At 35.9% G+C, this 14,916-nt stretch overlaps 1 protein-coding gene across 1 annotated transcript in view; it reads left to right on the top strand.

Annotated features, from left to right (window-relative positions):
* HDAC2 (histone deacetylase 2) overlaps positions 1–14,916 on the top strand; it is a 65,816-nt gene that overhangs the window by 15,044 nt on the left and 35,856 nt on the right. The window contains exons 2-3 of the mRNA XM_001368952.4: positions 6,574–6,686; positions 11,659–11,776. Of these exons, the coding sequence (XP_001368989.1) occupies positions 6,574–6,686; positions 11,659–11,776 (231 nt within the window). The remainder of the gene's footprint in view (positions 1–6,573; positions 6,687–11,658; positions 11,777–14,916) is intronic.

The following is a 14,916-nucleotide window of genomic DNA, read 5'->3' as shown; positions in this document are numbered from 1 at the left end:
AATTCCTAAATGAAAACTCAAGTCAGCTGTCAACCCTTTCATGGTGTTTTAATTACAAACAGGAGGAAGAAAAGTATTAGAGGGAGAGAGAGAGTGGGGGAAAAGGGAGAGAAGAAAATAGGGCTTAAATACCCACTTTGCTTAGGATGAGCCAAAGGCCCAAGGCCCTGGATAGCTGAAGCAAAGAAAAGAGTTCAGTCCCTATCTCTCACGTGACCAAAATGGAGAAACATTCTGTGGGCTCCTCCAGCTCCAAACACCAGGCTCCACCAACCTCCTTCCCTCCTCACAGGAAGTACCTAGAACTCCTGAGCTGTCCTCTACCTCACTTCCTGTGTCTCACCTTTGCCAATGATGGCTCTAGTTTAACCCAGGACCGCCCAGAGGTCTGTCCTTTTTGCATATGTCTATTGAAGGCCATATTCTCAAATAATTAAATCTTGAGTTTTGCTGCAGCCCTTCCTAAATCTTGTTACCCTGAGTAGGGTGGAGATTGTAGTTTCTAAGACCTGATTCTGTTATTCCAAGTATCTCTATTGTTATTGATCAGGAAATAGCTAAATCCCATCTTCTAAAGAATGATCTGAATAGAGTTGAGTAGTTTTGAAATTCACAAATGCCCCTGAGGTCCAAGGAAGACTAATCTCTCAGATGGGTCTTGTAAACATAACAGCTATGAAATTACAATAGTTAGAGATAAGGGAAAAATAGGAGAGATAGAGACAGCAAAACCAATGTTTTGCTGGGCAAATTGACAAAAGCCAATTAGGGGGCAGTCCTCTTTGACAGAATAGTGTACATTCAAAATAAATTAAATCAACCTTCAGTTCAAGCAACCACACCCCAAGGTTCATTCTTGATCTTGATGTAATGTAGGTTTTCTGGCATCTTTCCACAACAGTTCATTCTCTGGATTTAGGAGTTAGCAAGCTTCTTCCTTGAAGATCTTTCTCAAACAAACAAACCAAAAAAAAAAAAAAAAACCAAACAACTTTTCAAAATCTTGGAATTTTATTAAAATACAATGCCCCCTGAAGTGGGGGTTAAAAAAATCCAGTTCAGCTCAGGATGCATTGTTGAGTTTTGGGGGTGTATGAGTCAGTTATTAAAAGAATTCAAAAACAATAAAAACAAAACAAACAAAAAACAAAAATATATAAAGGGAAAAAATATGGAAGAAAGTTAAACTTTTGGGAGAAAGGGAAGAAAAAAAAATTCAAAATCAGAATCAATACCAAAATCTATGTATAAAATGTTGAGTAAACAAGAATAACTTCATAAAGTAATTTCTATCCCACAAGTCTGTAGGACAGAATGCAATAATATTTCACTTACCCATTTGCAGCCAAGACTACAGGAAGTTGTCATATTACAAGAAGGAAAGGAATTAGAATTCTATTTTGATAGGGAAGAGTCATTCCCTGGTCTGACTTTTTTCATTCTTAAGGATATAGGGAGCCAGCATGATAGTCAAGTTTTTGTACTTGTATAAAGAGTGTAGATACAAGGAAGTCCTATGACAACGTATGTCAAGCATCGCAACCTTGAGTCCACATTAGTATTTCCTGTGTGCTCTTTTGGCACTATTCAGGTTAAGTCTGTGCTCCTTGTTTTTATCCCATTTCCTGGAATCAGACACAAACATTAATCATAGTCCCATAACATTTTCTCAATAAATGGCAGGTTCCCACAGTCTAAAGCTGTTTGGGTATGTTTTAATAATATAGCAAGTATGTATATTTAAACTTCTATTACTGCAGATAGAGAGGGAAAAATTTAATTATATGTACCTTTTGTATAAGAAATTATGAAAAGGGGGGAATTCAAATATTCAAAAGAAAAGCAATAATTTAAAAAAAATAAGGGAAAGAGAAGGAAAAAATCAGGAATTCAGTGTGATTTTGAAAAACAGCATCCACTTGTCAATGGATTATTATCTTCAATGCATATGATAGGATACAGTCAATCAGTCTCAGCAGAAGATGCTCTCTTTACATGTGAGCAATGAATCCAGGAGTCCTTCTCTCCAACCTTTATAGATGTTGGAGTAGTTAACAATATTTGGAATGGTCCTTCCCATGAAGGCTGAGTTGCTCCAGTACGCTGGAAATTTTTAATATACACCTTGTCTCCTGGGTTCAGGCCGTGAAGTGAAAAGTCTAGTGGTCCGGCTTGTACTGCAGCTCCAGATTCATGAAGTTCATGCAGTTTATGCTGTAATTCCTGTATATAGGAAGCAATAGTAGTATCTCCCCTGTTGGAAATTTCACCATTGGGATATTTCATACTTGGAAAATTTCTTACTGATAGTCTATTGGAATGGGAACCCCATTGGCATGGGAGGTTCCTTCTCTTCCCTTCTTAAGATTACTTTAGGACAGAAACCTTTTGCTGAACAATGGAAAGGACTTTGACCTATGCTTAAGCATAGAACAGGAATTTCTTTGAGTCATGATTGATTTTAGAATTGATACAATGGAGATACTTGGAATCAATCTCCACCCTATTCAGTCCTAACAGGATTGAGTAAGGGCTGCAGCCTAGATCAAAATTTAATTATTCCAACCTCTACCCTACTCAGGTTAACAGGATTTAGAAAGGACTGTAGCAAAGGATCAAAGATTTAATCATTTGAAAATATGACCTTCAACAGACATGTGCAAAAGCCAGAAACCTCTGGGCGGTCCTGGGTTAAGCTAGAGCCTCCATTGGCACAGGGAAATTGATGAACAGTGATTGGTAGATGGGAGAACTGAGGGGAGGAACTTGGATGGTTTCCTAAAAGATAGGAGGAGTCTGAAGACTCGGGGGGGGGGGGGTGGAGGAGTTGGTCGGAGTGGTGGCAGTGTACTCTGAGAAGCTTGCTCTGAAGGAAGCTGAAGGTGGGGGCCTCTGAGACTGTTTCTCCATTTTGGTCACGTGAGTAATAGGGACTGATCTCTTTTCTTTGCCCCAGCTATCTAAGGGCTTGGGCCTTTTGGCCCAGCCTAAACAGAAGGGGTATTTAAGCCCTATTCCCTTCTCTCCCTTTTTCTCTCTCTCTATCTCTAATTCCTTTCTTCCTCCTATTGAAATTAAACTCCATAAAAGGTTGACAGCTGACTTGAGTTTTCATTTAGGAATTACATAGCTGAATTCCTTGGCGACCTTAAATTAATATATATCAGTCTTTTAAAGTGATTCCCTTGTCACACCCCCTAATAGTGATGTATATGCCAGGGAGAAAGGCTTAGCCTGTATAGGCGGATGTCCAAAAAGCATCTCAAATGGTGAAATATGTTTCCTCTAGGCCTGCTTCTAAGATAAAATAGGGCCAGAGGGAGAATTTCAGGCCATTTTAAATGGGTCTCAGTGCATAATTTGCCAATCATAGTTTTAAGTTCTTTATTCATCCTTTCAACTTGGCCTGAGCTCTGGGGATGATATGGAACATGGAATTTGGGAGTTATCCCAAAGCAAGAATATATTTGGTTTAAGACAGAATCAGTAAAATGACTTCCTCTATTGGAATCAATACGTGCTGGCAGGCCAAAACGAGGAATACTTTCTTTTAATAGCACCTTTGCAACAAAAGCCACTGTGGCTCGTGTCATAGGAAATGCTTCCGGCCATCTGGTCAGTTGGTCTACTATGACTAGACAAAATTTATAATGTCCAGCTTTTGGCATTGTTATGAAATCTATTTGTAGGTGCTCAAAAGTGTGTAAGCCAGAGGACACCCACCGAAAGCTTTGCCACGAAAGGTGTGTTGGTTATATGCCTAGCAGTTAGAGCAGGCTGAACAAACTTTAGAGGCTATGATAGTTATACCGGGGGCTATCCATACTCTCTTAACAGAGTCCACAATGCCCTGGGTACCAAAGTGACCATTTTTATGAACAGATTGGCAAATTTGGTGATAGAAACTTCTAGGGAGCAGGGGTTTCCCTTCAGACGATACCCATACTCCATTAATCTGTTTTGCTTTGAATTTTTGTTTCCATTTTTCCACTTCCTTTTCATTATAGGAAAGTGATAAATTTAAATCATCAGTGGTTGTTAATGTTAAAATTTATCCAGGTCCTTCTGTGGCTATTAGCTTCGCAGAAGCATCTGCTCGGTCATTTCCCCTAGAGACAGGGTCAGAGCCACATGTATTGGCAGAGCAATGAACAACAGCTAGGGCTTCAGGCAGTTTGAGAGCAGAAAGAACTTCATTAATAATTTCTTCATTAGCTATGGATTTTCCAGATGAGGTTAAAAATCCTCTGTGGAGCCATAGCATCCCGATTGAGTGACAAATGCCAAAAGCATATCTAGAATCCGTATAAATTGTTGCCTTTTTTACCCTTGGCAATATACAGGCATGTTTCAGAACTATGAGTTTTGCCCCTTGAGCGCTAATGTTAGAGAAAAGTCTTTCACAATCAATTAACTTTGCAGTTTTACTATTACTGTGTAGATTGCTCTCCTGGTTCTGCTCACTTCCTTTTGCATAAATTCCTATAGGTTTTTCCAGGTTTTTCTGATACTTTCTTAGAGCACTATAGTACTTATACCAGTTTAACTTGTATAGTCATTCCCCAATTAATGGGCATTCCTCTCAGTTTCTAATTCTTTGCTACCACGAAAAGCTGCTATAAATATTTCCTGTATATACGAGTTTTTTTTCTTTTTTGGGGGGTATATCTAGTCACACTCACTGCATATAAAGTTGTGCACTACTTAATAGCTTTTTGAGTGTAGTTCCAAATTACTTTCCAGAATGATTGGACAACGTCACAGTTCCACTAACTAGTGCATTAGTGTATCTGTTTTCCTACCTCTCCACCAGCATTTGTCATTTTCTTTTTTTGTCATCTTAGCCAATCTGATGGTTATAAGGCTGTACCTGAGTCATTTTAGTTTGCCGTTCTCTAATTTTAAATTATTTAGAGCATTTTTATTTGTCAATAGTTTTTATTTCTTCTTCTGAAAATTGCCTATTCATATCCTTTGTCCTTTTGTCAATTGGAGAATGACTCTTATGCTTGTAAATTTGACCCATATCTTTATATATTTTAGAAATGAGACTTTTATTAGTGAAATATGATACAAAGATTTTCCTCCCAGCTTACTGCTTTTCTTCTAATTTTAGCTGCACTGGTTTTGGTTGTACAAAAACTTAAATTCCTTATAATAAAAACCTTCCATTTTTACTTCCCATGAACCTTATTGTCTCTGTTTGGTCATAAACCTTTCCCCACTCTATAGGTCTAACTGGTAACTACTACTCTGATTTACTGATTTGCCTATGATATATCATTCTTTATGTCTACATTGTACACCCATTTTAAGTTTCTCTTGGTATGCAATATGAGATATTGGTCATTTCTACCAAGATACCTTTACAGTTTTCTTAACAGTCTTTTTATCAAGTAGTTATTTCTTGCCAAGTAGTTGTGATTTTGGGATTTGTCAATAACTAGTTTGCTTTGTTCAGTGGCATCTGTATGTTGTGAATCTAATCTGTTCCATTGGGCAGCCTATTCAATTCCTATATTGTTTTTAATGAGTATAGCTTTTTGTAGTAGTGTAGTTTTGAGTTCTGGAATTAATAGGCCCCCTTCCTTCCAATTTTTAAAAAATTAATTCCTTTGATACTTGTGATCTTTTGTTTCTCCAGGTGATTTTTGTTATTTTTTCCTAGCTTTATAAAGTAATTTTTTGGTACTTTAATTGGTATGGTATTGGATAAATAAATTAGGTAGCATTGTCGTTTTTATTATATTGGCACAGCCTACCCATATGCAATTAACATTTCTCCAATTATTTATTTGTGTAAATTGTGTTTTATAATTGTCTTCATTTAGTTCTTCTGTGTGTCTGGTTGGTAGATTTCCAATTTCATTTTGCCTGTAGTTATTTTAAGTGGAATTTTTCTTTCTGTTTTCCTGGTGGTTTTTATTGGCAATATACAGAAATGCTGATTATTTATGTGGGTTTATTTTATCTCTTGCAACTTTACTGAAATTGTTAATTATTTCTGTTTTTCTAGTTGACTTTAGTGTTCTCTTAGACCATCATATCATCTGCAGAGAGTGATAATTTTGTTTCTTTGCTGCCAATACATTTCTTCAATTTGTTTTTCTTATAGCCAGCATTTCTAGTACAATATTAAATAGAAATGGTGATAATGAAATCCTTGCTTTACTTCACCTCACCTTACTGGAAAGTCCTCTGGCTTATCCATGGGGTAATAATACTTGCTCTTGGTTTTTATACAGGTGCTACTTAATCATTTTAAGGAAAACTTTTATTCCTGGGCTTTCTCAAGTTTTAACCAGAATGAGTATTAAATGTATTTTGTCAAAAGCTTTTTTCTGCATCTATTAAAATAATCATGTGGTTTTTATGGCTTTGTTATTGATATGGTCCATTATGCTTATAGTGTTCCTAATATTAAATCGACCATTTGTTTCTGATATAAATCCAGCCTGGTCATAGCTTATGATCTTTGTAACCTCCTTACTAGTACTTTATTTACTTAACTAATTAATTTTGTTCTTAAAAAGTCCTGGTAGTGTTGATTATACCCATTTCTTTTTATTTCAGGTGACATTGGAAATTATTATTATGGACAGGGTCATCCTATGAAACCCCATAGGATTCGCATGACCCATAACCTGCTACTAAATTATGGCTTGTATCGAAAAATGGAAATATATGTAAGTATCAACTTTTCATATGAATATACATGACTAAAAAGTTGAATTGAGCTGCTGCTTTGAAATGAGTACCATTTTGACAAAATTAGGAATATTTGTTAACAGTAATGAGAGAAAACCGTCAGTGTTTTTTTTTTCCTCTCTTTCCTCAGTTTTCTTGGAACCTCTGCACCTACTCTATTAACTAATATATAAAGGATTCTGTTTAAATGGCAATTCACTAACTTAATTATTTAATAAAATAGAACAGCAGAAAGGAATAAAGAATATTATAATAAAATATTATTATTTTATGTAAATAAATATAATAAATAATAAATAAATAATATATTTATTATTATAAATAAAAAAAATAAAAAATGAATAAAAAATAAAAAATAAAAAAAAAGCATTAAGCATGTTTGTCAAGTACCAGTTAATTTATATATGTATGTCATTGCACAGAGTGCTGAGGAAAATGCAAAAGAAGTGAAAAAAGAGTCCCTTCTGTGCTGTAACACATGGTCCAATTAGGAAGACATGCTAGAACCAGAATTTGAATTAAAGGTCTGCTGTGGGGTGGGTCCACCACCCACAGGGAATGGGGTCTTGGAGGTGGGAAGGTGTTGGCAAAATGATGGATGGAACACAGCTTTTGCATTCAACCTGCAGCACAGGTTTCATAGGATAAACTGTTCCACCTTGGCCCAGGCCTGGCTTTATTTTATACCCTCATGATCACACAGTTACTTGGCACACAGTTTCATTCTCAACATACATGTTTCCATGGTATCTAACAGTAGACAGGAAGCCTAGGGAGATAGTCAGCGAAACATTGTTGCTAAGGGAAGGATCAGTGGGTAGAATCATGACTCAGACATAGGTTAGGGAATTCAGAGCACAGATTTGCCAGAAGTTTTTATGCCTAGAAAATGGGATCCTATCTAAGTGGGCATTTAAGAATCCTTAGGTTTAATTTTATAAGTGGGCTCTCCTGGTAATATCTTGGGGGAAAGAGTGGGACATCTGTATTAACCCTGCAAGCATGTTGCTCTCATCTATTTTTCCTGGGGCTAAGTAAGAATAATAATCATAGCAATTCCAATAATATGGGGATGTTAATAATGAAAGTCAGGGGGGTTTCAGTGGGTGTTTCCAGCCTTCCTGGGTACTGCTTTGCAGTCTGCAGTTTCCAAATGTACCATGTCAAACAGCATGATCTTTGATGTCTCCTGGCATCTCCCCCTTTTTTGTTTTTTAATTGGAGTGACTGCAGTTCATCTTGGGCTAGATGTAGGGTAGAACCTAGTTGTGGATGATGACTGTTGTGCAGTCAATCAATTTTCTACGTATGTGACATTCTACAATTTGATTGGATGTTATCAAATCACTTAAGCAACACTCTTGTGATGTTACTACAACAAAGAATTCTTTGATCATTTACTAGGTTTCTACAGCACTCTGTAATAGATAGGATTAATGTGAATAAAGCCATTTGTAGGTTAGTACCCCTTGACCTGCCGAGAGGATCATTGTGCTTTTGGTCAGCTTTCACTATCAATCATAATTGCTTGGGAGATGAACAACAAAACATCTTTGTATCTAGGTGTGAGGACTTAAAGCAGACCAGTTTTAGAGTTTTCCTCAATCTACAAGTTGTTTTTCTTGTATTACTTTCAAGTGCCTAGCAATGCTGCTTGGCTTCTATTTTAACAAATTTATTGGAGTGTTGTAACTGTAGGAAAAGATTCATTATAGTACTCAAGCTTTTGTACTCAAGTTTATTATAGGGCCTTGGAGTGTGTCTTGTGCTTGAGAAAGGAGGGGTCATGGGCAGTAATCTTTGGGCTTTAATTCTGTAATTGTAATCATTTGGGGGTAATAACCTAGGGGGCTTAAAGTAGGGTATATATATATTTATTGATTCTATAAGTATTTGCTCTCATATTAATATTATTTCTTCTGTGTTGGGGAGAGAATAATAATCATAATAAGTCCATTAGTGGGGAAAATTTGGGGAGAGAATTCACAGAGGGGGATCATCAGGGAGCCCTCATTCTGGGGTCTGCTTTGCTGACATTCCTTCCTTGGACCATGACCTTGTCAACCGGTCAGGGTATTATGGCCTCCAGCAAAGGTCCAGCGCATTTTTGCCTAGGCCATTGTATAAATTAGTAAATTAAGGTTCAGAGAAAGAAAGTGATGTGCCCAGGCTAATTGATACCAATATAACTCTCAATGTCTAATTCTAATATTCTACTATGCTGCATGACCTTAGGTCCTTGAGCAGTCTTTCTTGTCCACCTTGATGTTGGCATTTCATATCCTTACTTCAGCTGCCATCTAGTCCAGTGTAATATATACCTGAAAAAAGCACTTTCCAGTGCCGCATAGCCAACCAGTAATTTATTTGTCCTGTACCTAAAGACCTCCAATGAGACTATACCCTATTATGCTCTACCTTAGTCCCTACTTAAAGTTAAACATCCCCATTTTCTTTAAGTGATCTTCTTTATAACACTTAACCCTAAGGCTTTTCACTATTCACTATTATTTGAATATTTTATTTTATTAATATCCTTCCACAACTATGCCACCTAAAACTGTACATACTATTCCAGATATGGTCTGACCACAGAAGAATAGAGGAACCATTATCTGCCTTTCTTAATGGCACCTCAGAATACATTAGGTTTATTGATTGCCATATCTCATTGTTGAATGCTAGAGTTTTCACTTTGTTAAACCATATTTCCAACATTTTGTATCTGTGAAGTTGATTTCTTGAACTGAACCTAAATATGAAACTTTAATCCCTATTGAATTTCATCTTTCTAGAGTCAGCCTAGTTTGCTCTATATAGCCTATCAAGAGTTTTTTAAGATACTGAATATCATCCATCCACTGATAACTATCCATCTTCATCTTTGTGTCATTTTCAAACTTGATTAGCATGCTATCTATACCTTTAATCGTAATACATGGATAAAAATGTTCAAATAAGATAGCTAAGCATAGATCCCTGTGACACTTGCCTGGAGACTTCAATGTTAATTAATAAATTAATGACTGCTTCATGAATTGAAACATTAAGCTGGTTCTGAATCTAATTGTATTGCCCTCTTATTTATTGAAGTATGAAGCTACTTTAAAATGCTTTACTAAAAATCTTTATTAAACTCTGTTATGTCCCCTGTTCTTGTCAGTTAAATAATCCTATCAGAAAAACAATTGCTGCTATTTTAGCATGGCCCATTCTGGATGATACCATGCTGGGTCTTAGTAAAAAACACTTCATTTCCCAGGTGGGTACTAATCCACTCTAATGCTCTTTTCTAGAATTTTCCTATGAATCAAAGGGAAACTCTCTGGTCAGTAGTATATAAACCAAAGGCGACTGGGTGGCTCAGAAGATATAGAGCCAGGCTTAGAGACAGGAGGTCCTTTGTTCAATTCTGGCTTCAGACACTTCCTAGCTGTGTGACCCTAGGCAAATCACTTAATCCTCATTGCCTAGCCCTTACCACTCTTCTGCCTTAGAACCAATATACAGTATTGAGTCTAAGATAGAAGGTAAGGGGTATATAAACCATTTCTTTTGAAAATAAGAACATAACCCTTTTCTAATCTTTAACAGTTTTTCCCCTAGCCTTTCTTCCTTTCAAATATTGTTTGTGGTGACTCAAGCCATCCTACCTTCTAGTTGTTTAGTTTCATCTGAGTCAGGTTAACTTAAATTAGCAATGAGTGTAAAGAGTACTCCTTTACTTACCTTGAGTATGCACTCCCCATTAGTCTTTTTTTCCATTTTTCTATCCCAAAGGTCATGTCTTTAATAGAGAAAACTGACATGGAAAAGAATTGAGTTCTACCTTTTCTTAATGACCTGGTTTTGTTGCCATTTTCTGATCATATCTTTATTTATTTTTGCCTTCCTTTTTTTTATTGTTTATTTATTTTTGATATCTGATCATATCTTTATAGAGTTCCATGTTCATTCACATTGGTCTCTTCATAGGTACTGTTTTTCCTTCTTATTAGAATTGTTTCTCTTTATTTTCAGAAATTTCATTTTTGAGGGTTTTCTGTCCCCCACCCCCAAGTCAACTTCCCTTGTAGAATTTTAGACCATAGAACTTGACATCTATCTTTAAAACCTTAATCTTTTGAAATCTGCTCTACCAATTTATAATGTGCATGCCAGACTATACCTGGTTTTCCTCTCCTATATCACACATACTATGAGAAAGTGGTCACTTCCTTTCAAGGGTTCCCATCAATTCTACTCTAGCAATCAGTTCCACTGTTTGTTAGGATCAACTCCAGAATTGAATTTCCCCTTGTTGTTTCCTCTACTTTTTGAAAGACAAAATTATATCAAGAAATTACTAGCAGTGCTTTTTGGCACAAATTGCTCTACGTAGAATTTAAGTCTTCTATCATCACTGTATCACGTCTTTTACATAGGGCTTGTTTTCTGTTATGTTAAATTTCCCATCTATTTCCTCTTTTTTTGTCTAGGTGGTTGATAATAAAATTACTTCTTCCCAATACACAACCAAAGACTTTCTGCCATACTTTCCCCACTCTTGTCTATAAATTTGAAGATTTCTTCACACAAAAATTTTTTTTTATATACAGTGCTACTATTATCTTCTTTTCCTTTTAAATAGTCATACCATAATTTTACATTAAGGCACAATTTATCTAGAGTATATTCCAGTCATAGATTTTATTTCACCAAATTTCAGTGGTGAGGGGAATTTTAAATAGACAGAGAAGGGCATTTTAGGGAAAAGAGAGCATGTTAAAAGTTTAGAGTTGGGAATGATCTGATATTTGGTCTGGTCTGTCTGGGATAGACTTACTTTTTCAGTCAAAAAAATTTTTTTTCAATAATATCTACAAATGAGAACATTTAAGCATCCTTTTTAAATTAGTTCATTTCAAAATAATTAGCTACAATCTTAACATTTTAATTTTTTTCCTACAGAGGCCCCACAAAGCTACAGCTGAAGAAATGACCAAGTATCACAGTGATGAATACATCAAATTTCTGCGCTCAATAAGACCAGATAATATGTCTGAGTATAGCAAGCAGATGCAAAGATGTGAGTTTGGATATTAAAAGCATATGTTCTATGTGACTCTGGGCAAGTCACTTAATGCTATTTGCCTAACCCTTGCCCTTCTGCCCTAGAGTTATAATTAGGACAGAAAGTAAGGGTTAGAAAAAAAAGTAAATGTTAATATTGTTTCATAAAATTGCCCTATTTCTATAAAAGCTTCATATATGAGGTTATGTAAAGTTTATTGTAAATGATTACTTACAGGTATGATAGGATTAACATTAATTGTCCTCATCATCCCCACTCATCATTTTTATCAGTGCATATCAAGATAATAACATTTATGGAAAGAAATGTCTAGAATTTTCAAAACTACTTAGCAAATAATAGTAATAATGACAACTAACAAAAAATATAAGGACAACTAACATTTACATAATACTAAAGTTTTGCAAAACACTTTACGTAATAGTTCATTTAAGCCTAATTGCAGTTCTGTAAGGTAGATAACAAGTTTTTGTCTCCCTATTTTGCAGATGGCAAATAAAAGTGACTTCCTATAGATCAAATGAAAGAGTAATAATCTCTAGTCAATTGGAAAAGATTAAAATGAAGGGGCAGTTGAGTGGCTCAGTGGATTGAGAGCCAGGCCTAGAGATGGGAGGACCTAGGTTCAAATCTGGCCTCAGACATTTCCTACCTGTGTGATCCAGGGCAAGTCACTTAACCCCCATTGCCTAGCCCTCACTGCTCTTCTGCAATACATAGTATTGATTCAAAGATGGAAGTTAAGGGTTTAAAAAAGAAAGAAAAGAAAAGATTAAAATGGCATTTAGTCTGGCTTAATTGTTCTGTATTCATTTCTGTCCTAATTGACAAAAGATTGACTTAAGACTATAAAAGCAGTATAACTAGAAAATGTCAGGATTTGAAAATTGAGTTAATGGCCTTTGTTTGTTGGCTCTAGGGACTAGGATACAACGAACTTTAAACCCTTACTTACTGTCTTGAAATTAATATTGTGTATTAGTTCCAAACCAGAACAGTGGTAATGGGGGTTAAGTGACTTGTCCAGGGTCTTGTGACAAGGAAATCACTTTTAAAAGACTGATATATATTAATTTAAGGTCGCCAAGGAATTCAGCTATGTAATTCCTAAATGAAAACTCAAGTCAGCAGTCAACCTTTTTTGGAGTTTAATTACAATAGGAGGAAGTAATTAGAGAGAGAGAGAGAAAAAAAAGGGAGAGAAGGAAATAGGGCTTAAATACCCCTTCTGTTTAGGCTGGGCCAAAAGGCCCAAGCCCTTAGATAGCTGGGGCAAAGAAAAGAGATCAGTCCCTATTACTCACGTGACCAAAATGGAGAAACAGTCTCAGAGGCCCCCACTTTCAGCTTCCTTCAGAGCAAGCTTCTCAGAGCACACACCAACCACACCGACCAACTTCTCCACCACCACCTCGAGTCTTCAGACCCCCCTATCCTTAAGGAAACCATCCAAGTTCCCTCCCCTCAGTCCTCACATCTACCAATCATCTGTCCATCAATTTCCCTGTGCCAATGGAGTCTCTAGCTTAACCCAGGACCGCCCAGAGGTCTTCTGGCTTTGCACATGTCTGTTGAAGGTCATATTTTCAAGTAATTAAATCTTTGATCCTTTGCTACAGCCCTTTCTAAATCCTGTTAACCTGAGTAGGGTAGAGATTGGAATAATTAAATTTTGATCTAGGCTGCAGCCCTTACTCAATCCTGTTAGGACTGAATAGGGTGGAGATTGATTCCAAGTATCTCCATTGTATCAATTCTAAAATCAATCATGACTCAAAGAAATTCCTGTTCTATGCTTAAGCATAGGTCAAAGTCCTTTCCATTGTTCAGCAAAAGGTTTCTGTCCTAAAGTACTCTTAAGAAGGTAGGAGAAGGAACCTCCCATGCCAATGGGGTTCACATTCCAATAGTCAAGACCCACTATCAATAGGAAATTTTTCAAGTATGAAATTTCCCAATGGTGAAATTTCCAACATTTATAAGTCTAAGAAATTTTGAGGTTTACAGTCTCACAGTTAGGAACTATCTGAGGTCAAATTTGAACCCAGGTCCTCCCATCTCTGGACCTGACTCTCAATCCCCTGAGCCACCTAGCTGCCCCTGATATAACCAACTTTTAATGGGAATCTAACATATATAGTTGAACTTTTGAATATTAATAAAATAGTGTGATCTATCCTTACTCTTTTATAGGTAAAACAAAATTTGGGGATAATAATAGCACCTAGGATATTACAAGAATTAAATGAGATACTTGTAAAGTGTTCAACAAAATGCCTGATACACAGTGGACACTTAATAAATGTTTATTTCTTTCTCCTTATAACCATTTTTGTACTGTTATGGTAGGATTTGGGGTGAGGAAAGAACAAGAGGAAAGCATATAAATAAATTTTGATTTATTGTTTGTGAAGGGTAGAAAGCAAACCTTTTCATCCTTTATCACAGTACATATGAACCTTTTGCTGGGAATAACCTACTTAAAAGGGAATGCATAGTTCTCTAGTAGTGGACTTTCTGGGTCAATGAGTATAAACAATTTTAGGTAGTTAAGTGATTGAAAACTTGTGTGGTCCAGCCTATAATGAATTAGTGCTGCTTGTATTCATGTAATCTTTTCAACAATATTTTCCCATCTCTTGGCATTTTTACTAGTTTGAAAGATATGTCTATTTAGCTTTGTTTTGATATTCATTTTTATTATTAGTAATTTTTAATATTCTTCAGGTGGTTACAGATATATTATTTTGAAAACTATTTTTAGTCTTCGAACACTTACTTATTGTGGAATGACTCTTAGTTTTATACATTTATGTCAGCCCCTTAAAGATTTTGAATGTCAGATACTTAGTTAAAAAAGGGATTTTTCCCCCTACTTTGTAAGTTTTCTTATTCTAGCTAAACTGATCTCATTTGTTCATTGGTTTTTTAAATTTTATATCATCTTAACTGTCTCTTTTGTCATGTATGATCTATCTTATGTCTAGTTATGAATTTTTCCTCTGACTTCTCATTCTTTGCTATTTTGTAAATGGTTTGACTTTTTTTAGCTCCTTTGTCCATTTGGAATAGATTGTGGTTAGATTGCTTTCCAGTGTCTGACCATTTCTTGTTGAGGATGAGTAATCCACTCC

This window comes from Monodelphis domestica, chromosome 2 (assembly GCF_027887165.1).
Source record: "Monodelphis domestica isolate mMonDom1 chromosome 2, mMonDom1.pri, whole genome shotgun sequence".
NCBI classification, from domain to species: Eukaryota; Metazoa; Chordata; class Mammalia; order Didelphimorphia; family Didelphidae; genus Monodelphis; species Monodelphis domestica.
This window is presented reverse-complemented; position numbering and strand designations above follow the sequence as displayed.